General features: G+C 37.0%; 3 protein-coding genes across 4 annotated transcripts in view; all 3 read left to right on the top strand.

Annotated features, from left to right (window-relative positions):
- The window catches only part of LOC126370333 (mRNA-capping enzyme), a 373272-nt gene that overhangs the window by 80477 nt on the left and 267345 nt on the right, over positions 1–25450 (top strand). The window lies entirely within an intron of this gene.
- LOC126371111 (transcription initiation factor IIB) lies at positions 3625–14297 on the top strand. The gene is made up of 5 exons (XM_050016326.1): positions 3625–3662; positions 3868–3978; positions 4264–4564; positions 7706–8062; positions 8417–14297. The coding sequence occupies exons 1-5, from the start codon at positions 3646–3648 to the stop codon at positions 8576–8578; spliced, it is 948 nt and encodes a 315-aa protein (XP_049872283.1). The 5' UTR covers positions 3625–3645; the 3' UTR covers positions 8579–14297.
- The window catches only part of LOC126370425 (uncharacterized), a 142791-nt gene continuing 135670 nt past the window's right edge, over positions 18330–25450 (top strand). For both annotated transcript variants that reach the window (XM_050015266.1, XM_050015273.1), the window contains exon 1: positions 18330–18632. In XM_050015266.1, coding sequence (XP_049871223.1) covers positions 18548–18632 — 85 coding nt within the window. In that variant the 5' untranslated portion in view covers positions 18330–18547. The remainder of the gene's footprint in view (positions 18633–25450) is intronic.

Raw genomic sequence — 25450 nt, forward strand, 5'->3', positions numbered from 1 at the left:
GCGTTAGACAGAGTACTGCGGGGCGAATGGCAAGCTGCCCTTTTTTTCCTTAAAAGAGTAGCATGGAGAATGCTACGCCGACAAGAGCCTGGCTCTTAAATTACTTAATCTCACTCTCAATCTCTCATCTAATCTCACTCTATAATCAAACCTCTCTAATCTCTCTCTCTCTCTTTATTATATCATCTTACTTTATCTTTATTTCTTATTATTATTTTTCTTTGGTGTTGATGGTGATGAGTTTTGGTGAGGTTAAATATGAAATACCTAGGTAGGTACATAAGTTATGAGCCCATTTCAAATTCGCCTAATTTGAGAATACCAACTTACAATAAAATAACGGTTAGGTATGACCACCGACGTCGTTCGCCAACAAATGAAATGATTTATACAAATTCGTTACATAATACCTAAATAAGTATTTCTGCAAATAGGTACTTACATTCGGGTGTTTCAAAAAAAAATTGTCGCATTTCTATGCGTCATTTCATTTGTGAAGAAAATTGTTACGAACGAATTGAGGAAATTTCCACAAAATGTTTAAAAGTTGGAATAAAACGAGTGTTTTCAAGTTGTTATGTAACAGTCAGCCGAGTGGAATAAGTGTAAAGGACTGAAATATTCTTGTTACATAACAGCTTGTTATGAACAGAATTCCCTTACTAATACCGTTACATAAAGTAAATTAATCATTTTGTGTAGTTTATACACAAGTTACGTCAACTGTATTGAAGAACGCGTTATGCTGATATAACATAAGTTACACCTGTAATTGGCTGTAATGGTCAGTGATGTACTCTTCTCGGGAACGTTGCCAAAGTGGGAATATTCCCATTGTAAAAACTCTTTAATAATAAGGACACTGGCAAATTTTCTTTTTCAAATCGTTCTTTCTTTTATAGGTCTTATCTACCTAAATGTTTTGCACCTGTACCTGTTACCGGCAGCCTAGAACTCCTTGGCATGAAGTTAAGGTCTAACCTTAACTTCGGCACCTCTAGTGAGTCGAAAGCTCAAACTGCGAACAAAAAGCTGGGCGTCCTTAACAAGGTTAAGCGTTACTTCACACCTGGACTGTTTCTAACACTGCATAAAGCTCAAGTCCGATCATGTATGGAGATCTCCAGCCATTTATGGGACGGCTCAGCTAAATACCAACTTGCCGCTTGGGACTCAGTGGAGCGCAGAGCCAAGGGGATGATCAGCGACACGCGGCTAACAGCTAAGCTACACTCTTTAGCAAATCGGCGAAAAGTCGCCAGTATGTCGGTATTCTACAGACTGCACGGGAGTGAGCCCGCGATCTACACGAGCTTATTCCACCATCCCCCTTTTATCTTCGGACTTCCAGACATACGGCCGGGTTCCATCCCTATTTGGTGGATATCCCAACAAAGCGCTTCGCATCGTCCGTCATTATGCACACTGCTAAGGAGTGGAATTCTCTGCAGTCATTTCCAAATGCATATAACCCGGGTGCTTTCAAGGCCCGAGTGAACAGGCTCCTTCCGGGCGAGCGAGCTCCATCTTAGGCCTCGTCAATGCCTTCGGGCTAGTCTGGGGCCAAGGGCAAACCCATCAAAGGTAAAAAAATAAATAAAATCTAAGCTTTAGTTCTGTAGTTGCTATTCTGTAACTCGGTAGACAATTGAAATCTGTCAAAGACCGAAATCAAATTAATTTTGTAATGTATTAATTATCCACGATAAACTAGTAGAAAGTTAAATTTACTTTGTTTATTATGTTCTGAAGCTCAATAGGCTCAAATCACTTTGTTGTCCGTCGGTCTGTTCGTCTATCCATCTCTCTCTCTCTCCTTAGCATTTATTATTCCCATCTGATGGTGGGGTCTGCCTTCTTCGTACTTCCACCCTTGCCTTTTGCTTTCTTGCTTTCTTTTTTTTTTTTTGGTTCTTGCCTCGTTCGTCTATAAATCTGTTTTTCATTTTTCTTCGAAGGTCCTTCAAGCCCTTTTCTGTAAGGCCTAGCTCCTTTAAGGCTTCGGAGATAGTTTTCTATATCTACCTAACTCTTATAATTAGATTCTATCACCTCTAATTGAAATAAAAAAGTACTTTTTTCGTTTAACCCTCACTCGTTAAGATGACTTCGATGTTTATTTAGTTGTGTTGATGTCTATTTTAATATTGTAGGTACTTAATTATTTAATGTATCAATATTAATTAACTAATAACTAACTACTAATACTAACTACTAAATAATTAACTAATAATTAACTTAATTATTTATTTGACGAAGCCTGTGGTGGATGCCTAGTCTTTTTGTTACTATTAAGATATAATGTTCATATCGTCAATAAAAATGGCTTATTTACCAATTATACTTATCTGTAGTTGAGACTGCAGAAATACCTATAAATAAGTATTGTATAATTGTAACTACTTATTCAAAGTTTATACAAGATAAGGTACGGTTATAAATTGAAAATTACCTACTATCAAGTTGTTTATAAAAAATGTTAAAATCATTTTTAAAATACTGCTCGTAGTATTTTTGTGAAGTTTTAGGTAGGTACCTACCCGCTAGGGGGAGAGAGGTAGATACCTACCTAAACTACCTATGTTTGTTTTTCTTTGACTGTCGAGAAAACAACTTATGTAACAAATTAGGTAAGTACATTGAATAAAGAACTTTACAAATCAAATCAATCAGTCTACTTATCTTATGCAACTCATTGGGTGAATTTATCTCTTATTCCTGATTAGGTATATTCCCTGCAAATTCCCCGTATATTTAAAACAATCAGGTATAATGGAAAAAATGACTTACTTATAAAGGACTTGCCTTGATGAGATGACATCGTTACAGACCTACGTCTTCATACGGTCGCCCTCACCCTGATGTTAGTGTTCTTATTGAGACACCAAAGGCCCCTGACATGGCTCACGTAAACTCCAAAGTAATTTCTTATTTAGCATTATTTTCATATTATGCATTATAATTAACAATTGTAAAATTAATCAGAATCAATATTGTCACGGTTAATACTTCTCATATTCGTGAGTAGGTTAACAGGTTTAATGGTTTCAAGTGAATTCGATGGTAATAAATAGTAACCAGTTTGTTAATAACAATGGTTACTTTGTAGGTATTGAATACTAATCTCACGCACCGAGACATTGGTCTTGTCGGAATGTATTATATTTATTATAAATCTGTAATTAGAAATTTGGACAGACAAAGGGATTGCAGATTGTAGCCTTTTTAACCGGTTTTTAAAAGTATAGTGGGCGCAGGTCTCATTATTGTGACCATAGGTTCGTCGTCTTAGGTTTAAAAGTAACTGGAAGTTATCTTCTGAATACTTTGGCTCTATTTAATTAGGTATTACGGACGTGAGTTTATCTATGTACCTATGTCCAGATTAACTTAATTTAACGCGTCAGCTAAGATAAAAATAAATACCTAAAAACTTATGGCAAAGTATTTTGATTCGAAATATCGTAAACAGAACAAGGGAACTTTGAAACGTCTAGCGCCATCTGTTGCAGCTTTTGTGAAACATTTCGCTTTGCATCGTGTCTATGGTGTAAGTTCGGCAAAACTCCTGGTATCCATACCCTAAACGAAATGTCAGTTATCAAATTAAAAACAAAACAATTTAGTCTATACTACTTGACAATCATGGCGAGCACGTCGAGGTCTGTTTTTCTAATTTATTTTTATTACTGTAAACTTCGTATCGAAGTTGTTTATTTAATATACAGCAGGCTTATAGTAATGTTCAATAACAATCTACGTAAGTTTTTGGTGGTGATGAAATTAGTGTGTGAAAGTGTTGCAAAAGTTGTTTCGGTGGTCGGGGCGATTTCTACTTGTTGATGTTCCTTTCGTTTGTGGTTTTAGGATTGAGGCGAATAAGGTGGTGTGCTATGCGCACCCAGACGCTCCGCTTATCGAGGACTACCGCGCCGGGGACATGATCTGCTCCGAATGCGGCCTGGTGGTCGGCGACAGGTAATCAAATACTCTCTTTTGCAATGTTTACGAAATTCCCAAATGGAGCTTTCCACGGCCACCGCAGCGCTCTCAGCAATGTCCCGAACGTGCATATGTCAGTTTTACTTATCCGTTTGAGGTCATCTGTATAATTTGGTGCTAATATTGTGCAAGGATGCAGTTAATTGTACATGTTTATTGAGATTCTCTCAATGCTCAATGTTAATTATTCTCACATTATCCTTATATAGGTACACATATTTATACAACATATGTACTAAAGCATTTTGCATAATTTTTTAGAGTCATAGATGTGGGTTCAGAATGGCGTACATTCAGCAATGAAAAGTCTGGAGTGGACCCTTCTCGTGTTGGTGGTCCGGAGAACCCATTGCTATCAGGTGGAGACTTGTCTACCATCATTGGACCAGGGCGAGGAGATGCATCATTTGACAGTTTCGGAGTATCAAAGTATCAGAACCGGCGGAACATCAGCAGTACAGACCGAGCATTGATAAATGCTTTCCGAGAAATAAATACTATGGCCGACCGCATCAACTTACCTAAAACCATTGTGGACAGAGCTAACAATTTATTTAAACAGGTAAGTTTTTTTTATGATAAGTTACTATACTGTTCCACATATAATGGACCACCTGAGAGTCTAAATGCGGAAACTAGAGCTCACTAAACTACTACACAGTTCTTCATAAATTATCTATTTTAAGAGTCCTAATAATGGCTGTCCGCTACCATATGGTGTGACTTTTTGTATGCATAATGTAAAACTATGTATGTATAGATATCAGTCACCTCCCTAGCTTTATCGCGTTTACACGGGGTTCGCTTACCTAACCTGAAGATATGACAGATCCGGTTTTTTACAGAAGCGACTGCCTGTCTGACCTTCCAACTCACAAAGAGTAACCAGCCCAATACAGCTTAGGTCTCATACCACCGAAACGTGGGTTTTCTCACGTTGTTTTCCTTCACTGCTGAGCATGTGATAATCAAACATGGATTTCAAAAATGATTTCGAAAATCATTGGTTTAGGTCTGTGCTGAATTCGAACCTGCGACCTTACAGTGAGAGTCATGTATACCATGTATCATCATCATTTACATGATTATCAGTGTTCCACTTAATTCGTTTTAGTATGCCTGTTTTGCAGTAATCATTTTAACGTAAAGTAGTAAATAAACATAACTTTTGCACACATTACTTATGGAATATTACGCAGTAAATAGCTATAAATCACATAACATTCTAGGCATACAAAATTTTTCGATTTATGGGCAGCAGCGTAACAAAAGGCAATTCAATGTACCTGTTTCATTACTCACTAATACTTTCTGATGTTATGAAACTACTATTGTTTTTAAGAAATAGTAATTATGATTTAGCCATGGTAATGTAAAAGTTGAGAGAGAGGAGCTCGGTGGCGCAGCGGTAAACGCGCTCGGTCTGTGATTGTTGAAGTTAAGCAACTTTCGCAAAGGCCGGTCATAGGATGGGTGACCACAAAAAAAAAGTTTTCATGTCGAGCTCCTCCGTGCTTCGGAAGGCACGTTAAGCCGTTCGTTCGTTAGTCGTTAATAACCATCAATCCGCATTGGGCCCGCGTGATGGTTTAAGGCCCGTTCTTCCTATCCATCCATAGGGAAGGCCCGTGCCCCAGCAGTGGGGACGTTAATGGGCTGATGATGATGATGAACGTAAAAGTTGTCACAAGGCAATTTAAAGTGTCACTTGGTTTGTGGTGAAGAGACATACAATGAATAATATCATGCCAGGTTATAAATTTTTCTCCTGATATTCCTTCAATCAATCAATAAGTTATTCTTTCTTGCACAAGTACCCAAACTCAGGACATGTACAGGCAAACCCTTCCTTTCTTCATTCTTCTTTCAGAAGACATATTTTGTGACTTCGTTCCTCTTAGTTCAGAAGACAAGCATTTGACGTGCTGTCTACTTAACTCTGTCGGGTTATTGGCCGATGTAAAATTTTTAGATGGTTGTTTTAGATTTCTGCTTAAAAATTGACGTGTGCTCCTTAAATTTTATGTCTGTCGATGTCACGTCTTTTTCAGCGGATAAGAAAATGCTAGATATAATTTAAAATAAAATTAGATGGCGTCTGCAGGAATTAGCACCATTGTCACGGTTAAAACCCGTTTTTAGTGAAAACGCGTTTTCCATGATTAAAACTAGTTTTTACTATAGGCACATCTTGAACACTCCATAAAATATCTCATTCTTACCTTGTGCTGCTTTATCGCGTAAGTGCAAGCGAGATAGAGTCTGTGCGCTTTCCCCCTTACTCCTTAGCGGCTTACGGCTGTTTAGGTGGCCATTTGAGGGGGTGAGTTTGGCGCCCGATACGAATTAGTGCGGGGCGGAGAATTACCATTCTATACGTAGTATTATTCTTCATTTTATGCTATAGACATTGGTTTGGTTACTCTAAACCGCCGAGCATGGTTGAAGATTTTGATGCGTGTTCAAGAAGCGGAAGTGGTGTGTCAGTATCACAGTGGTCTGTGTTTACCCTAACAAACCTAAAACTAATAACGCATATGGCATGAGGACGTGGAAATACTTATTACCCGATATATTGAATAAGTTACCTAAAGACAAACAAACGGACATACTTGTATGGGACATACCTAATAGTCTACCATTTATGGTCAGTCACATCTCTAGCGCGAGCAAACCAACGCGTCTCAATGTTTGGATCTTGTAATTTAATATAATATCCTAAGTAATACAGTTCATTCAATTATTTGTGTGGGGTTTTATTATAATTTACCAGCGCTCCCTACAATACTTACTAACATAAAAACATGTAAACGTACTTTAAAGAATTTACTTGGGTTCTAAAGGTAATGTTATGATATTATTGTAACGAGGGAGCAATTCTCATTCGCTTCTCGCGTAAGCCTTATTTAGGCTTTTAGATAAGCGTCTTATACTGTGTAAATAAATAATATAAAACAAAAATAAAATAGTGAAAAAAAAAAACAGGAAATAGACGTGATCTTATGTACGTATGACAACGTTAATTTCGTAATTGACCGTCTGCTATCAGTTTAGCTACACAGGTGTCTGCGATATTATTCCTTAACGTTTGACCACTCCTTTGGTTTTTTTGAAAACAACTAATGAATTTACTCACGTTGAAAATGGTTTTGTGGGATCCCAAGTAGTTTTATAACAATGCAAGGACTTTTCCTGGGTACAACTCTCAACGTACGATTCATGCGAATTAACAAAACACCTCTCGCTGATTTCATGGTCAGTGTGTGAATACTGTGAATGTGAAATGGTGTCACAACTACGCACAAGACGAATCCGGCCGAGTACTGAATGTCATCCAAAGCAAATTGATAGGTAGTGATAGGACCTACTAAGCACTCGTGTACCGTGTGGATTGTCAGGTGTATTACCAACCTCAGCAACGTTACTGACAGGTTTATTATTCAGTCTCCAAAGGCCCCTGACATGGCTCATATAACAACTATGTACGTTAACGTGCCTTCCGAAGTACGGATCATCTTAGTTTCGGACAAAAAATCGGGCGATCAACTCACAAAGTGATGTCGACAATGTTCCCGTGGGGAATCCAAGGCGGCTGCTAGACCATGGAAGCTGTTAGACCATGGGAGCTTTTAGACCATGAAAGCTGTTAGACCATGGAGGCTGTTCTGTAGTATTTCTAATATTTCTTAAAATTAATTTCAAGGTCCACGACGGCAAGAACCTGAAAGGCAGGGCGAACGACGCCATAGCCTCGGCGTGTCTATACATCGCTTGCAGACAGGAGGGTGTTCCACGTACCTTCAAGGAAATCTGCGCTGTCAGCAAAATCAGCAAGAAAGAAATCGGACGGTGCTTCAAACTGATTCTCAAAGCTTTGGAGACATCAGTGGACCTTATCACAACAGCAGATTTTATGTCTCGGTTCTGCTCGAACCTGGGACTTCCGAATTCGGTGCAGAGGGCGGCGACACATATTGCCAGGAAAGCCGGGGAGTTGGACATTGTGTCCGGGCGCAGCCCTATCTCAGTGGCCGCTGCGGCAATCTACATGGCTTCACAGGTGAGGATCTTGGCCCTAATTTCATCCTGATGTTGTGGTTATACCACCAATCCCCACTAACGTTTCGCCTCTTCCTTTTTTCATCTAAAAAAGCAATATTGCAGTTTGACATTTGCGTATATAAAACTAAGTGCGCCACGCAAACAAATGTCAAATAGAAATATTCCTTTTTTAGACAGAATGACCAGATAATTGACATTGGAAAGCTTATAGTATAAAGTCGTTTTTAATGAGCTTCTTTACTTTAAAACAGTGTCGGAAGTAGATATTTTGCTACCATTTTCAGATTGTATTACACAATATTCACGGTTTCTAAATCGGCCATATTACAAATTATGTCTTCTCTCTTTCTAGGCGTCGGAAGACAAACGTAGCCAGAAAGAGATAGGCGACATCGCCGGCGTGGCCGACGTGACCATCAGACAGTCATACAAGCTCATGTACCCATTCGCCGCGAAACTGTTCCCAGAAGACTTCAAGTTCGCCACACCCATCGAATTCCTCCCGCAAATGTAGGTTATAAATGTTTACTGTTTATTTTAGGTTATTAGGCTCTATGTGTGGTTAAAAATTGGGTTCCGTATTTTGCTAGTACTCAATCTCTATGCCAATTGCCAAGTAAATACTAGGACATCTGAAAAAGTACTTACTTTAAGGCCGTTTTCGCACTACACTGATTCTTATCTGAGCTGAGTCCGTCAAGCGACGGATCCGGAGAGGCTGTAGAACTGTTTGTATGTAGCTTGCGCTCTACATTACTGTTGCCAATACGACTGTTGACCTTGAAAATCATAGACCATGGTACAATATACACGGTACATGGTAGGTATGCTCAAACATATGAAAAGCCGCCATTGCTAGCCGTTTGATGACGTGTTACCATTAAATTGGTATCTCCAACATTCCAAAGGCTTAAATTGTATTATTAAAAATTAAGCGAATTACTGACTAGTCTACTTAATTACTATCACTTGTCACATATTTAAAAATCATTAAAACTGTAAGTAATAATTTTACTACAATATCAAAATTGCCTTGCAAAGTAAATGTAAAAAAACATTTTAGTCGCGTGGATACTTTATTTGTTACAAAAATGGCAACGGAGGGTGAGATGAAGTCGGCGCGGCTAACCTTGAAATGTTAACTGACACTTTTAAGCACACCTACCTAGTTTTATTATACCATGATCTAGACTATCGATATATTGTATCGATATAGTATTGCTATCGATACTATTGTTTGTTTTTAAACTATCGATAGTGGTTTATCGATAGGAGTACTCTACATTTATCCAATATCTCGTAGTAATTTTCTACTCTCCGTCATTTTCGGACTTCGATCGGACAAGAATCGGAGTAGTACTAAAACTGTCTAACAGTGCTTTTTCTCATAGATCTAGATTAGTTTGACAGTTTCATAGCTAGTACTGTCTCTTTCTCGTACTCCAGGTAAATAAAGGACAGATCTACTTTTAAAACTGTCAATCTAAAATAAACATTGGTGCTGATTCGGGCAACCAACAACTTAATTTTATTATTAATACCACAGGACTAAAACTATCTCTATCTCTTTTGTGCACTTATTGTAAGTGAAGGACGGCACTAGTTTTAGAACTGTCAATTGGCACCAATGTTTTACCTTGGGCTGTTATGGGCAAAATTTTTAAAGACGTGTAAGGCCTATTTATGTAGTTCATAAGAAATTGAGCTTCGATATGAGAGACTGTATGCTTCCTATGGGTTTTTGTTAGGCGATAATTTGTTTACCACAAATTCTGATTCTATGTGCCTAAGGTAATTTTACTTAACTGCGCCTTATTACTGCTGAAAACATTCCCAAAGTGGGAACACTCATGGGAAATTCACATCACTGAACACACTTATGTAGAAGAAACTGGATTTTATCTTACTTACATTCGAGGACGGACCTCACTACTCCTAGAGGCAAGGATTGGATTCAAGGGATGAAAATACAAAAAACAAAACATAATCAAAAAAGAAAACATTGCGTGGCTTGGCTACAAGGCGTGAGCAGAATTGGATGACGTGGGGAAAACAATCGACTTACACCATTGTTCTGAAAAAATCTGTTAAAAGAAACAAAATTTCACACGAACAATGTGTTATCCAAGATAACCTAATGGTGCCGAAACTCAACTTTAGTTTTGTTTGACATTTGTAAAAATATCTTCATCTTTTTCTTGCACTTATCGTTAGAGAAGGATATCAATGATTTTTTGACACTGACAAATTTAGTAAAGATTAAAACTGTCTGACATAATAGGCTAGTTTTTAACGAGACAAATCAGTTACTTTTTACTAAACATGAAATTACTATGGAATTTGTATGAAAAAGCAACCTGTGACGTCATAGAAAACGTGACAAAATGTAGCACTTATTATTACATTTTTCTTTATTAAAAATCATAAATAAGTTAAATAGAAAAAAAGGAAAAGTTTTTTGTCACCTTTAGATCTGTCTTTATTTGGTAAACAGAATTTCATAATTTATCTTTGAGGTAACTACCTAATTGGCACCAATATGAAATTTTTGTCCACTTGAATCGGCACTTGTATTTGTATCAACAGTTATTTTATATTTCACTGATCATAAGTACTCTTAGACCGAAGTTTAGACCAATCTAGAAAGATAAATAAACTGTTGATAAATAAAATATATAACCAAATGTAATAATTGTAACATTTTTCTATTTGTTTTGTCTATTTGTGGCATTATTTCTTAACGCCAAGGTTTCCAGAGATAATAGTTAATCGATGGGGTTTGGATACGTCCCACTGCTGGGGACGTTCCTCCCTTCAATCAACTGGGGGGTAGGTATGGGGCATACTCCACGCTGCTCCACTGCAGTGCCGTGTTTATCAAAACTTACAAGTCTACACGTTCACAAGCTACAAGTTACAAGTACGTGTAAATTACGTTTATCAAAAAAAGTAGAGGGATTGTAAAATCTACTCGTGCAATAAATATTGACACTTGTAACATGTAATTAACATGTGTAGTTTTGATAATTTTAATAATGAAATTTTTTATAAGAAATTTTCTTGTAATACAGGGCTTGTAAGTTTTGATAAACAGGGTACAGATATATATGTAACAAAAATAATTATAGTTAAATCGGTGTGGTCTCCTTAGACAAGACAGTGCTATAATATTCGAGTTTTAATAGTAAATGACATAGAGTAGATATTAGCTTGACTTTACTGACTAATGTTATGTGATGGATTATGGTGCAGGAACTCGATATTTTCGTGAATACAGTTACAAAAAGACAAAAATTCACGCCCGTAACCCCCAATAAGGTGGGCAGAGCACACATAATCAGAACACAACTTGCACTCACTTGATTCGAAGTTCTAGAATGGATGTGATGAATTGTATGACAGGTGATCAGCCCGTCGCCCATTATGATGGCCCATTATCACACCCCGGACACTCCATACAAAAATCTCATTCTTACTGTGTGCCGCTTTACCACGTAAGTGCGAGTGAGATAGACAGTCCGTGCGCGCGCATCCGCTTACTCCTTAGCTTACGGCGGTCATTTGGACTAAAGTAAAAGTCAAAAGGGGTGAGATTGGCGACCGGTACTTGTATTTGTGGGGGGCGGAGGGTCACCGTTCTATACGTGGTATATATTTTTATTCTATGCCATCGAGGATATAAGCTGGGGGCACGGTAGTTCCGCCAAGACGAGCAAAGCGAAGCGCAAGGGCAGGACTACCTATCTTTTCTCCAAACCTACCTACCTACGAACTCGGGTTTGGATTACACCAGATAAACCAAATTCTCAGGATATATTGTCAGCTGTACACTTATTAAATATGTGAAGTTTCAAGTGCATAGCTATTATACTACATCATGAGAAGGTCATAATTCCTCTGTCGGTTTTGTGACAAGCCTGATAGTAATCGGTACAAACGAGTAGTTTGTAGGAAATATCGATTTCGTGCATTGCTTGTGTTTTAATGTTAATTTTACAAGGTGACAGTGTGTATTATAGTTTTGTTAGCATGATTTTGCATATTTTCTTTAACCAGCCGAAACATTGAGGCATAAAGAAACAAAAATATTCACTTATTTCAATTCTAATTCGCATCAGCTTTTGTTAAAAATATTTACCTATTTATTTTACATTTAGTTTTAGGGCATACACTGGTTCTTAGCCATACAACGACTTTCATACAAATTCATGTTTACTTTTAAATGTGTATAAAATAGAAATCGGGTATGATCTTACCACTTATTTGGTTTACGACATTGACCTCGTATATAAACAAATAGACTACCAATCCCTGTAAGGTGTCCGCTGCGTAACTTGTCACTAAACGAAGGCGTGTCAAGATCGAATTTAGTCCCAATGGGTGTAATGAAGACACTGTACGGTTGTAGATATTGCTCTTTATTGTAACAACCATAACATCTTGATTTGAGGGAATGAACTTATACTATATTATTTAATGTGTACGTATTTACAAAACGGTTGGAACGCCTTTTTTTAGAAAAGATCATTAGCGAATGTGAGTTTATTTGTTTATAGGATGTCAGTCTATGCTGTGGTCATTGGACCTACCTCTGGGTTGAGCTTTAGACTCACGATCCGGAGATCCCGGGTTCGAATCCCGGCGGGGACAATTTACGTAAATCACCTTTCCATCCCTAGTTTGGTTAGGACATTACCTCTGTTTCAACAATCTGTTTACTCTGCATCTTCTTTGGTAGTGACTATTTATGTCCAGCATTATTTAAGGTAGTCTATTAAGCTAGAATCAATTTAGACCCAAGTTTCTTTATTCATTATTTGCATTTCTAAGGGACTGTGGTCCTGATTCCAGGGGGGTTAAAAAGGCCACGTAGAAAATCAATATGGCAATTTGACATTCGCGCATATAAAAGTAAGTGCGCAATGCAATCAAATGTCAAATAACAATATTGCTTTGATATGGCCTTTTTATCTCTCCATTATACGCCATCTTAAATTTATTTTAAGTTATACCTGTCATTTTCTCATCCGCCGAAAACGAAAGGTAAATCGACAGGCATAAAAATTATGGAACACACGTCAATTTTATGCAGAAAAAAACACTTCCTAAATTTTGATATTGGCCAATAGCCGAGATAACAGCAAGTTACAGTTGTCCATCATCCGTCCCTTTCCTTTTCGGCGGATAAGAAAACGACGGGTATAACTTAAAATTAGGAGGTGACTGCAGGAATCGGGGCCAATATATTCATACAGCCATTTCAACATATAAATATGTGATGAACGAGATTTAAAGAGGACAATATATTATTTTAAATTAATAATGTTAGTTTTTATAATATATTATAAGCAAATCATTGTAATACTTTTTCTGTTTATGTACATTCAACGGCGGTTAAAAGTTGACACGCACTGCTAAAGTCGATTTTATTTCTGTTACATAAGACAACGGGTTAACGTTTGACTTGCAGTTGATTGTACTATAAAGTTGTAAGGGTTAGCGCTAAATATACGGATATTCGGTAGTTGATAGGAGTGCTTAACTGTGTATTAAGTACTCTGCAAATGATAAATCGTGTTTGACAAATTGTTTGATCGTCTACGGGGCTCTTATATGTGCTGAAGTCTGAAAAAAATCTACTTTTTTCGGTAGGCAATGAATACAGTACCAACTTAAAACAGTAAATCATTCGTAGATACAAATAGGATCCATTGTCCCTTTCTTGGCCTCCGTGGTCTAGTGGTAAGAGCGTTGGTCTGTCGATCTGGAGGTCCCCGCTTCGATTCCTGATGGGGACAAAAATCACTTTGTGATCTTTAGTTTGGTTAGGACATTGCAGGCTGATCACTCAAGTGATGCGTTCTTCGGAGGGCACGTTAAGCACTCGGTCCCGGCTACTATTTACTTAAGTAGTTATTACATTTTACTTAAGTAGTTATTACATAAGCCATATCACTGGTCTTTGGCGGCTCAAGAGTAACCTGTCACGTGTCAGGGTGATAACACCGGTCATTGACCTCAAAACCTACACGAGAGAAGAAGACGAATAAAACATTTTGTAGATGTCTTAAAAAGTACCGAATTTTCGTATAATGAACGCTGATCCTAATCTAACCTAATGTCGAACAGAAAATTAACAAAAGGTGTATTATTTCTTGATGTACATTATAATGTAACTGTATTAAGTATAGTAATAAAATAACGCCACAAAATAAATGTATGGTTAAGTGAAATGTCTTGTTTTTATGTCCCCACTTCCACATTCCCTTTTTCATTAATTTAATTCAAATCCTGGACACTCCAAACAAAAATCTAATTCTTACCGTGTCCCGTCTCTTCTTAACGCGAGCAAGCGAGACGTAATCTACGCGGTCTCTCTCTTACTTACCGGCGACTAAAGTAATACCCAGAGGGGGTGAGTTACCTAAATTATAAAATGTGTCAATCTAGTTATTAAATATAATGCAATGTATACTTACATTGATTTAAAAGATGTGTTGCTGTTGCAGTTTCTTGGCATTTCTTTTCCTCAGCCATAACACCGTGCGAAATGACGTAGATACAAAAAAAATGACCTTAAACTAGTTGTCCATGATAATTACCTTGAAAAAAAAAAATTATAAAAAGGAAAGGTGAACTGACGAGGTGTACGGTCACGAGCATTAATACACTTGGTACCTACCATGTCACATTAACTTTTTTGACAAATTGAACTGTAAGTCTCACTCACTAAATGTCAAATATGTTAGGATGGTATTAATAAACCAATCTCAGCTTTGAGACGGCCCTCAAGATTATGTCAATGTGACAGTTCTCATATAAAAACATGGACTTGAGCATACTTAGTCCTAAAGTGGGTACATTATATTGCTCATGACTGTACCACGACCAACGCGGGATTCTGATTTGTCACATATCTCCGAAACGCATTTCTAGGGAATGTGAGTTGTCTCACGATGTTTTCCTTCACCACTGAACACGTTATTATTAATTCGAAAAGCATTGGTTTGGGCCTCCTGCCTGCTCGTGCTGGGGTTCGAACCTACGCGCTGCGATCTTACCGAGAGTCGAAGCAAAATCGAAGAGGCGATCGCGTGCACCAGCAAGGCTACGCCCGGTGTATTATGCTTAAGCTCGCTACCAGATGTGGTTCGACCTTTGATCATCAAAACTATCGCTTAGTTTCTTAGTGACAGTTTTAAAGTAGGTACACATAGCATACTGTAGTGTATTGATATTGCTATCCTTCTCTCGGGCGCATACGTCATCTGAATACAGAGCGAGACAGACAGTCAATGCAGGACGGTCTGCCTGTACAGTGATGGTGTGTTGGCGACCCAAATCATGGCAGTATGCAAAAGGTGTACTCTACACATACATTATACAATACAAATATACTTTATAGCACACAACACACAAAAAAGCTATACACACATGACGAAAGACATCAGTATAATCTGGCTGCACAATTACTAAGCAGCAATTTCTTCCACGCAACCAGTATCTGTGTTTAATATGAACAACTCATCTAATTAGTATGTAGGGCAGGCACCGCGGGTAAAGGGCCGATATTCCAACCGCATATAAGCCACAGAACGGTCTATAAAATGCCAGAATACATTATCTGATTTTAAACACGATCAATGAACGCTACGAGTAAGTAGACAAAGTTTTACCACATATTGATAGTGCATGTCGTAAAACCCGACACAGTAGTGTTAGAACAGAATCGATTGGCTCTAATCTTGATTATGCTAATGAACGCCACAACAGCGGAATTGAAAAAAGAGGCTGGAAAGTGAGCCGAGTGAGCGCGAAACGCGCGCCATACAAGTACCTATGAGCAAATAATTAATGCTTCAAATTAGCACTCCTCTCGTCCGCAAACTTTATGAACGCACGGAGCTCCACGATAGTACATTAAAAGGTGGTTTTGCAAGGAAAAAAATCTAATATCATGCAAGAAGATCCCTCCTTCTCACATGAAAGGTAAAAAACTTAGTACGATCAGCTACTTATTAAAAAAAAAAAACTTTTGGATGCACTATCTCACGAAAAGTAATGATAAAATTGCTGTCTATCAAAGAGTGGGGTTGAACCGGCGACAGCGGTTCTCATACAAAATGCGCGTTAGGGCTTTACAACTTGTTTCTTCTATTCCGTGGTCATAACGCTGCCTTCTGTACTTTGACAGATCTAAACTCTACAGATCTTTTTTTTATTTTACCGATAGAAAAATAATGACTGCAATTTTTGGTCTCACCTTTCAATAAATTTAATCAAAAATAGTAGGAATTGCGTGAGCTTTGTAGAGCTTTTGACAACTTTGTTACATAAAGTTTAGTCACGCAATCTTTTGTGCTCGATATTGAGGTGTCATTCACTACTAAAATGCAATTAAAATGGCGTCAGCTTATAAGGGGGTGGTTATTAATTAAGTTAACAAATACGGGAAAAACTCATTCTTAACTCAGACTTAATCATCCCAAACATTGGCTAGTCCACGTTCAAATGGCCCTCCATTTTAGTGGACAGTGAATTGTACCAGATGTAAGGTTCTTTTAATTAATAAATGAAAAAAAAAAACACAACCGGCGATGAGTGATTGTATATACTTACAATACACCTCTGCCTACCCCTTTGGCAGTAAGTATACCTGTATAGGTGTGATGCTATGTTGTGCGAAGAATGGTACGTATACAATGAAATAATTAGTATTAAAGTTGGCAGAGCTTGCATAACTTGCAGTCACAGTTGATATGAAGTGAAATTCTCTGTCGTCTTCTGTATTTTCGAATGCATATAACCCGGGTGCTTTTAAGGCCAGACTGAACAGGCACATTCTGTCGTCTGTTCCTCGTCAATGCCTTCGAGTAAAGCTAGGGCCAAGAGCAAACCCATCAAAGGTAAAAAAGTCCTAAGATGAACCTTACACTAGGGATCAGCGTATCGCCCATAATATTAACATCATGTTAGAAATGACATACTTAATCTCTCTGTAAATTTTACTTCATGCTTGGAAAGATAAACAGGTGAACGAGTTCTGTTTTAGTAGCTTCCAAAACAGCATAGAAGCAATCGGTACCATATCATGATATAAGTTAAGTACCTACATCATGCTGCCAGGCACCAGACCATCCCTCGTCGATCGAAGGGAGTACAATAAGCATAAACTCCAAGCATCTGCACGTCAAGTGGTGAAAGGGACATAAATTGACTTGTGGAAAGAGAACTGATAGTACCTAAAAACTTTATTCTTTTCTTGGGTGGTCGAGATGTTTATGTCACTATATCAATACCTCTTTTCGTGATTCTTCTTCGTCGTTCCCTCACTGCTGAGGATCGCGACCACAGGTTATGGTTTTCCACTCGGTACGGCTATATGCTGCGTGGACCGCCCTCTGTATGCTGCCGCCCACCGTCTTCTTCACGATGTCAGACCACCTCGTAGGCGCCCTTCCTCGCGCACGTTTGCCATCCATTTGCTCAACGATCTGATCTCCTTCTGATGATCTGCTTCTCCAGACTGTGCTTCGGAGACCGCATAATATGTCCGAAGAAGCTTAGGGCACGATTCCGGCATATTGAGGAGAGCCGCGTCGTGATCTTGAGCTCTTTTAATATGGACTCATTCGTACGCATCGCAGCTTTTCGTGATAGAGGAGACTAATCATATTGTCGGTATAGCCCAAACATTGGAATTATGATGAAAACACGATCAATGAGGGACTATTCAGGGTACGTTTCCCAAAAAAAACTATAGACATTGGCCCTGTTCAGATTTAACGTGACCTGTCGTGAAAAAAATATTTCAAAAATAGAATCTAATGCATAGGGTATATTCCTAACTAAAATAAAAATTGCTTGATATTTGTATCAGATACATGAATATTGCTTCTCTTTATAACAAGTAACATGGGTAAAAATTTTATGCTCAAAAACGAATATAAAAGTTGCTTAAGTTTGTTATTCAGGAAATTAGAAGGTTAAACGAAGGCAAATCTGTACAGCTTATTTTTTTTTTGACGTGTTTTGTTGTAGATTTGCCGCAGATGGCATTAACTACTTGGCCGGAGTCTGTACAGCGCCATCTATAATTTTTCTTGGGAAAAGAAGCCTGGAAAATCCCTCATTACGACGGGCTTTTCCGCTACGCGCTACGACCACTCTACACTCTACTAGGTGTATTCCGTAACCCACTCGATTTCCAACGTTCGCGCGTTCGTACTAATTTTAATTTACTTCAGTACCGCATGAGCTTTCGAACAGGGAGGTCGCGTCTCTCGCCGCTCCGTTACATATACGCGTGTTTACACTCGCTGTCATTCAACCTTAAATCCAATTACAAAAAGTACGATGTAAAGCCAGTGCCCATTTTAATAAGATAATCTAGTGATTAGTAATTAACATGCGGTAGGTTTCCCAGTGTAAAGTTACGGGTTTTGGGGAAAATGCAACGCGTAAAGGATGTGAGTTCGGAAAAATGTTGAAAGCGTCCGGGGCGCGATGCACGCATTTCGGATTGCTGTGGTGGATGTTGTTCCTGTGTCGAGTGGATGGACTTATAGGTAAGTTAGTTTTTTAATTTATTCTTTTTAGTCTGGGAACAAGGCTTATTAGTCTTGGTTATGTGTAAGCGAAACCTTGATGCATTTAATATTTAGAGTACTTACAGAATTCATTTGTGCTTGAAATACCTACCATTGTTTACAAATATATTAAATCCCTTTAATTACTTATTGTATAGCGGATTTTTTTGCGCTTTTTCTTTTATTCCTTAGCCACGAAGTAATGCTCCGAAATGATAGGTAGGATATAATTAATTACAATAGAATCTTGACTAATTGGTACGTCTAGGTAAATTGCAGCATTACTTAAATGATTTTTATATTAAACTAATAATCAATTTTAATGTTATTTCTTTTTATTGCAAATAAATATAAAAGTTACAAGTGTGCTTGTCTTGCGAAAGTGAAAGTTGATGGTAGGGCTGGTAGAGGAAGACCTAGAAGGTCTTACATTGACCAAATTGGAGATGTCCTTAGAAAAGGTTTAGTACGACATACTCTGAACCGGCGTGCGTGTATGAAGCGATTGATGAATGTAGAGGAAGCAAGAGAAGTGTGTCTGGATCATAGCAAATGGAATTCTGTAGTCTTTGCTTACTCCGGTGGGAAATAGGCGCGACTTTATGTATGTATGTGCCTGTCTTGTTGACGCGACATGTAGGCGTAGCCTGGCGACAATCAGGCGACAAGGGTTGTTTCACGACTGTTTGGCACGTGCGGAGTTTTTGCGACCTTTCATAGTAATGATTTACGTAATAGTTATACTTACCGTAGTTTTTTATTGTTATGTGCATATTATGTATGAGATATATTGATAGTGTTAAGCGTGATTTAGAACGCGACTCTACATTTCTGTAGTTGAAATCATATACCTAATATAGCTAGCGAGGAGAGGCTGTATATACTATATACCTTTGCCTACCTCTCCGGGGATGCAGATATGATGCTTTGTAATGTTAGGAAATTAAGTGTACTTTCGTGTCTATGTCCTATTCATAACTGTGAGGATTAAGTAGGGAACCCCAAAAAGAAATATATTTTTTTTGTTTTTATGACGTCAAAGAATTTTTGAATGAAAACTAAATAGTTATTTCATAGACCTATTTATCCATTGTATATATTCTTTATTTTTTGTTTTTTTTTTATTATTATTGTTTTCTTTCTCTTATGTTATTTCATTGCCTGAGTAAAATGTGTATATGCCTGCAAAGGCAAAATTTAGTTAGACGTAATTTGCAACTATTATCTATAACTGTACGTATATTTATGCACAATAAAAATCTTTATCTTTATCTTACTCAAAGGGGAATAGGTAATAGATTCCAATGGCAATACCTCTCAGACTCATCACTCAACTCATCACTCAATTACATTGGTATCTTTCGAAAGGACTTGATCAATATACCTACTTACAAACAAATGCAAATGGGTTCTCCTAGAACCGCTTTTCACGTGATTCATTTGTCATTCATTTTTCTTTCTTTACAATATATCTGCTTGTCAATGAACCTTCCCATAAAACAAAATAAGCAAGTCACTGTAAGAAGCAAAAGAGTAGTGATTTTAACAACTGTTGCTTTTTGCGAATCATCGCCAATTCAAATATAATTTAGCTGTAGTGCCGACATATTTGACAAATCGCTCACTCTGGGGTTCCCCTGCAAACCCTACTGGATCATACGCACTATGATTTCATACGAAACTATGCCATAAGGCCATTAGCTTTATTTTTAGGGGTAGATGATTCGGGGTTCCTTATTCTACAGGGAAAATACCATTAAAAAACTAAGTCATTAATCTTGAAAAATATGTAATTTTATTTTTTAAGTGTCCCGTTTGGTTAAAAACTGTATTGTCCATCTCTATCTTTTATCATGACGTGAATGTCTGTCTACTCAACCCAATTGTAACTATAATATGTATACAGTCGAGTCTAAATAAATATAGGGGATAATTTCGAAGCGTATTCCAGTAATGTATTTGTCAAAATGGAATAAAGCCTCACTAAATAGGTACCTAAATGTAAAATAAGTATAATTATGTTGTTGTTTTTTTTTTGCGTGGTGGAATATGCTCCATACCCCCTCCGGTTGATTGAGAGGAGGCCTGTGCCCAGCAGTGGGACGTATATAGGCTGTTTATGTTATCTTTGTGTTTGATTTTGACGAAGCCTGTGGTGGATTTAATGGTGTTTTTTTTGCTTAAATATATGAAAAAACAAGTTTTTTACTTATATGTTAAAGTGACAAAGTTCTAATCTAAGAGTCATACAAAACTGTAAGTATTTTCCGACGTGACAGTACCATATAATATGTTTTATTAAATGTTTTATTAATGTCATTGTACAGAACCCTAGAGTAATTTCGCAATAGACGCAAACTTGGCTGTTTTTTTTCTATGAGTAGGTATCAAAAGCAAAGGGAATAATTTGGCTATACCCGAATCAATAATGCTAGGGAGACTATTCTATTGTGTAGGTTTCAATACATCCCACACAATGCGGGATTCAATGACAAGTTCGACTATTTGCAAACTACGCTACATGTATACAAAGTTAGTAGGTTGGGTAAGGTTTATCTGTATTGTCCCGATTTTAATAAAAACATAATTTTATTTTAGTTAGCTTTAAAAATATTTCCATCACTATCTTCACTTTACAAGTGCAAGAAAGAGGTAAGGTAAGCTAGTTTTTAAATAAAATTATGTTACTTATCTAAGTAAGTACCTATATAATATTATTATCATAGGTAGGTATACTTATTTGATTACTTTATTTTTAAATAAGCATGTCTTAATGTTCTGCATTAAATTACTAAGCAGTCATGAAAACTTTAAATGATGATTTTTAATTTATTTTACTCACTTCAGATTAAAATGATTCACAAATTAAGTCAGTGAAACAAATCTATTTAAGTAAATATTATATTATATTTTTTTTTTCACGGTTTGCGTAACTATTTGCCATAGACAAAACGGGGAAACTTTTTATTAAGACAAAAGGGAATTAAGGCGGGAATCAAAATGCATAATATTTAATTTTTTTCACTTGGCTACTTATTTAATTATCTTCCGGTGCACTTAATATAATTAAATTCAATGTTGATAACATCCAGCTGTTTTTAAGATGTAAGTAGGTATTACAGTCTCGCTTTCATTTCCTGCAAGAATTTGCATACGAATTATTTTCTAAGGCTTGGCTGAATAAATAAAAGCTCCTTTGCGTGCTTTCGAAGGTTTTATCACGTTTGCGTTACGTTCAAGTTATTAATTAAATATTAAATGAAAATTACATAAGTAGCGGTTATTGTAAAGTCATGGTAGATTAATATAAAAATGCCTTAGTAACATGTTATTATTATTGTCATTAGTCATTAGGCAAAGAAAGATTATATCGTTTCTTATAATTTAAGTTAGTATGACTAATAAAAGCAACTTTATATATTTTTAAAGTAAGTAACTTGGTAAGTGCGTAAGTATATTAAATGTGTTTAGTATAGAAACTTAGAACTCTGTTTCATTACTTTCATAAAAAAAACCCGTGAATATGTAAAACTTTATTTACATAAATAGGTAGATTCGTACTTTTTAGTAAATATATTCAAGGGTTTTATTTTCACAAAAAGGCTCACGACTTCATTAACCAGGGACCAGTATAATCATGTTCACATGTCTGAACAAAAAGAGAGATGTTTCAGTTACATTTTTAATTTATCGGCATTCGCATCCAGGGCTTGCTTACATAACTTCTTAAAAAGTAAAGGCACAATAACACAATATTCTTGCTTACTTCATGATAATAAAACAGCGATATTGTATTTTACTGCTTCTACTAGTCCAAGCAATAAAGGGGTTGTAGAGTGCGTGTCCGTGAGCTGAGGCGAATAAATCCTATCTTGTGATTGGTTGAAACTATGTACTCTTGTCAATTCGTTGACATTCAGCCAATCACAGGACAGGATACTAACTGTCAAGATAGGAACTGAGTTACTCGGACACCCCCAAAAGTACTAAAGCATTTTGTGATGGTCACTAAAGTATTTTATTACAGTTTTTTTTGTAGAGCTCTAACGTAAGCTACTGTTGGCAACATAACAAAGAAAGAACTTTGATTTTAACTTCTTCCTTTCCCATCCTACGAATGCTGAATTTGTTATCCCCCCCCATGTGGTGGTACGGACCACATGATCTAATAATACTTATAGGTATATTTCATAATACTTATAGGTATATTATTATTTTCATATTTCTCATTTCACGTGTATAATTTCATTCCGTCAAAAGCTAGCATTTTCTCTTTAAATTTTTCATTTCATTTTTTACTTTTCCAATCCTTAATTACCTATGCGTACAAAATCATAAATAACTTATAAATAAATAAAATAAATATTTCATATCGATGATGGTGACAGCAACACGACCACGGAATAGGAAAAGAACACAACACTCGAAACAATAGTCTATTAATCTATCTGGGTAACATTTGGATTGTACCTCAATACCGTGGAACGGGACCCTGGGGACTTCGGAATCAGGTGAGGGTCGGGAGTCGGGAACTGTTCAATTATTTACAAATATTTTACGAGACCAATCGTACCGGGTAAATTATTTAAAGGGTATTCTTGAGCGTGTAGCTGTAAGTGTTCAGTTTACGTCCCTACTAACAGTTACCTATTTACTATGTTCCATCCGGACTTTGTAGACTGAATTGCCGTGCTTCGGAAGCCACGTTTGCCCAAGCCCAAATACCTCCACCCGTACCGTAGCAGCGGTGGTGGAGTATGCTCCGTAAACCTTCCCCCCAGTTTGGTTGAGGGGAGGCCTGTATATAGGTTATTATGTCAATGGCTACTTGTGTTATTCTTACATGGTTCGCACAATTCAGTAAAACATGTTAAGTGTTTTGTGTTTTTCATAGTGTATAAGTTTGTATTGTGGCGTCCTTAGAAATAATGTGTCTTAATATTCTTGTTTTTTTTTTCTAAAAACAATCAATATCCTATATATCCTGACCTACGTGTATAATTTCATCCCATCAAAAGCTTATATTTTCTCATTACATTTTTCGTTTCATTTTTATTTTTTTTTACTCTTCCAACCCTCAATTACCTATGCGTACAAAATCATAACTTAAACATGAATGTAAGCTATTACCTATTGACATTACCTTACCAAGCATATGTGTGATAGCAAGTAATTGTAGTAATAGTACAATCATCGATCAATCATCGCCCCCTGTATAATGCCATGTATCATTGACACACGAAAAGGTGTTGGCTGCCTTGATAATGATTAATGATGATGATGGTTGATTTTACTTATTTCTGTCATCAAAATGTTAACCTTTATATGCCTAACAGCTCGCATAGTAAGCCTCCCCCAAACGAATCAGAATCGATAAAGAGCATTCTCGACCACACTGCTCCCTTGCAGCTAGGCAGGAAAAAAATATCAACGAAAAACTTATTGGAATCTCATCATCATTAATTCAAAAGACGAGCTCTTGTCGGTGTAGCATTGTCCATTCTTCACTATCAATGGCCAGTTTTTTACTTCCTTATAAGACATGTCTCATAAGACGTTCGTCTTATTTTTAATTTGTTTCATGTAGGCTCTTCTTGGTCTTGGTCTGGTATTTGAACCAAAAAAAACGAAAATAATTGTGTGGTGTATTGACCTAAAAAAATATTTTCAATTTTCATGAATTTTAATAAATAAAATTTTAATGTAAGTAATTAAGGGGGGTTAAAATGGCCACATCGAAGCAATTCATCTAAGAAAGCAATGTTGCAATTTGACATTTACGCATATAAAAGTAAGTGCGCAATGCGAATAAATGTCAAATAGCAATATTGCTTTCTTAGATGAATTGCTTCGATGTGGCCATTTTAACCCCCGTGTACGACATTTTGTCACGCTTTTCTATGACGTCACATGTTGCTTTTTCATACAAGTTCTACAGTAATTTCATGTTTTGACGTATAGTAAAAAGTAACTGTTTTGACTAGTTGGAAACTAACCCTATTATCCCAAATTATTAAAATATTATTTAAGTACATTATTAAAACGATGTTGTCTGCGGTCAGTGTCATTATTATTCAACTTATAGGTACCTATGGAAATAACGTCAGAGACAAGAAGATATAATTTTGTCGTGGAGACATTTTCCACCTTCTCCCTGTTCCAGAATAAAAGTGTTCGTGCTTATCAGGGCATCAAAAACAAGTGACTCTTTCAAAGGTATCCATTGTTGCACGTTACGTCAAGTTATTGAAGATACAATACAATGAAAATATACTTTATTGCACCAAAATAAAAAAAATATTTATAAAAAACACTTAACTAGGTACGGTCACGAGTACTAATATGTATACACTTTGCAACCATGTCACTTTAACTTTTTTGACAATTTAAACCATAAGCCTCATTAAATGTCAAATATCTATGATAGTGCGACAGGGTTCTAAAAGTGGGTACATGATTTTGCTCATGACTATACATCGCAAATAGCATGGAAGATGTATGTGAAGTGTGAGATTTAACGTAGAGTTAACATAACATAGCATAACGCCTGTATCCCCGAAGGGGTAGGCAGAGGTGTATAGTAAGTGTATACACTAACTCCTCTCTAGCCATGTTGGAGACCCATGTAATAGAGGACGACTCTATTGCTATTAACTGGGCAGAAATCCTGGGAACCACCTGATATCAATTATGATCCAGAATTAACGGCCTCCGTGGTCCAGTGGTTGAGCGTTGGGCTCACGATCCGGAGGTCCCGGGTTCGAATCCCGGTGGGGACATATCACAAAAATCACTTT

This window comes from Pectinophora gossypiella, chromosome 1 (genome assembly GCF_024362695.1).
Source record: "Pectinophora gossypiella chromosome 1, ilPecGoss1.1, whole genome shotgun sequence".
NCBI classification, from domain to species: Eukaryota; Metazoa; Arthropoda; class Insecta; order Lepidoptera; family Gelechiidae; genus Pectinophora; species Pectinophora gossypiella.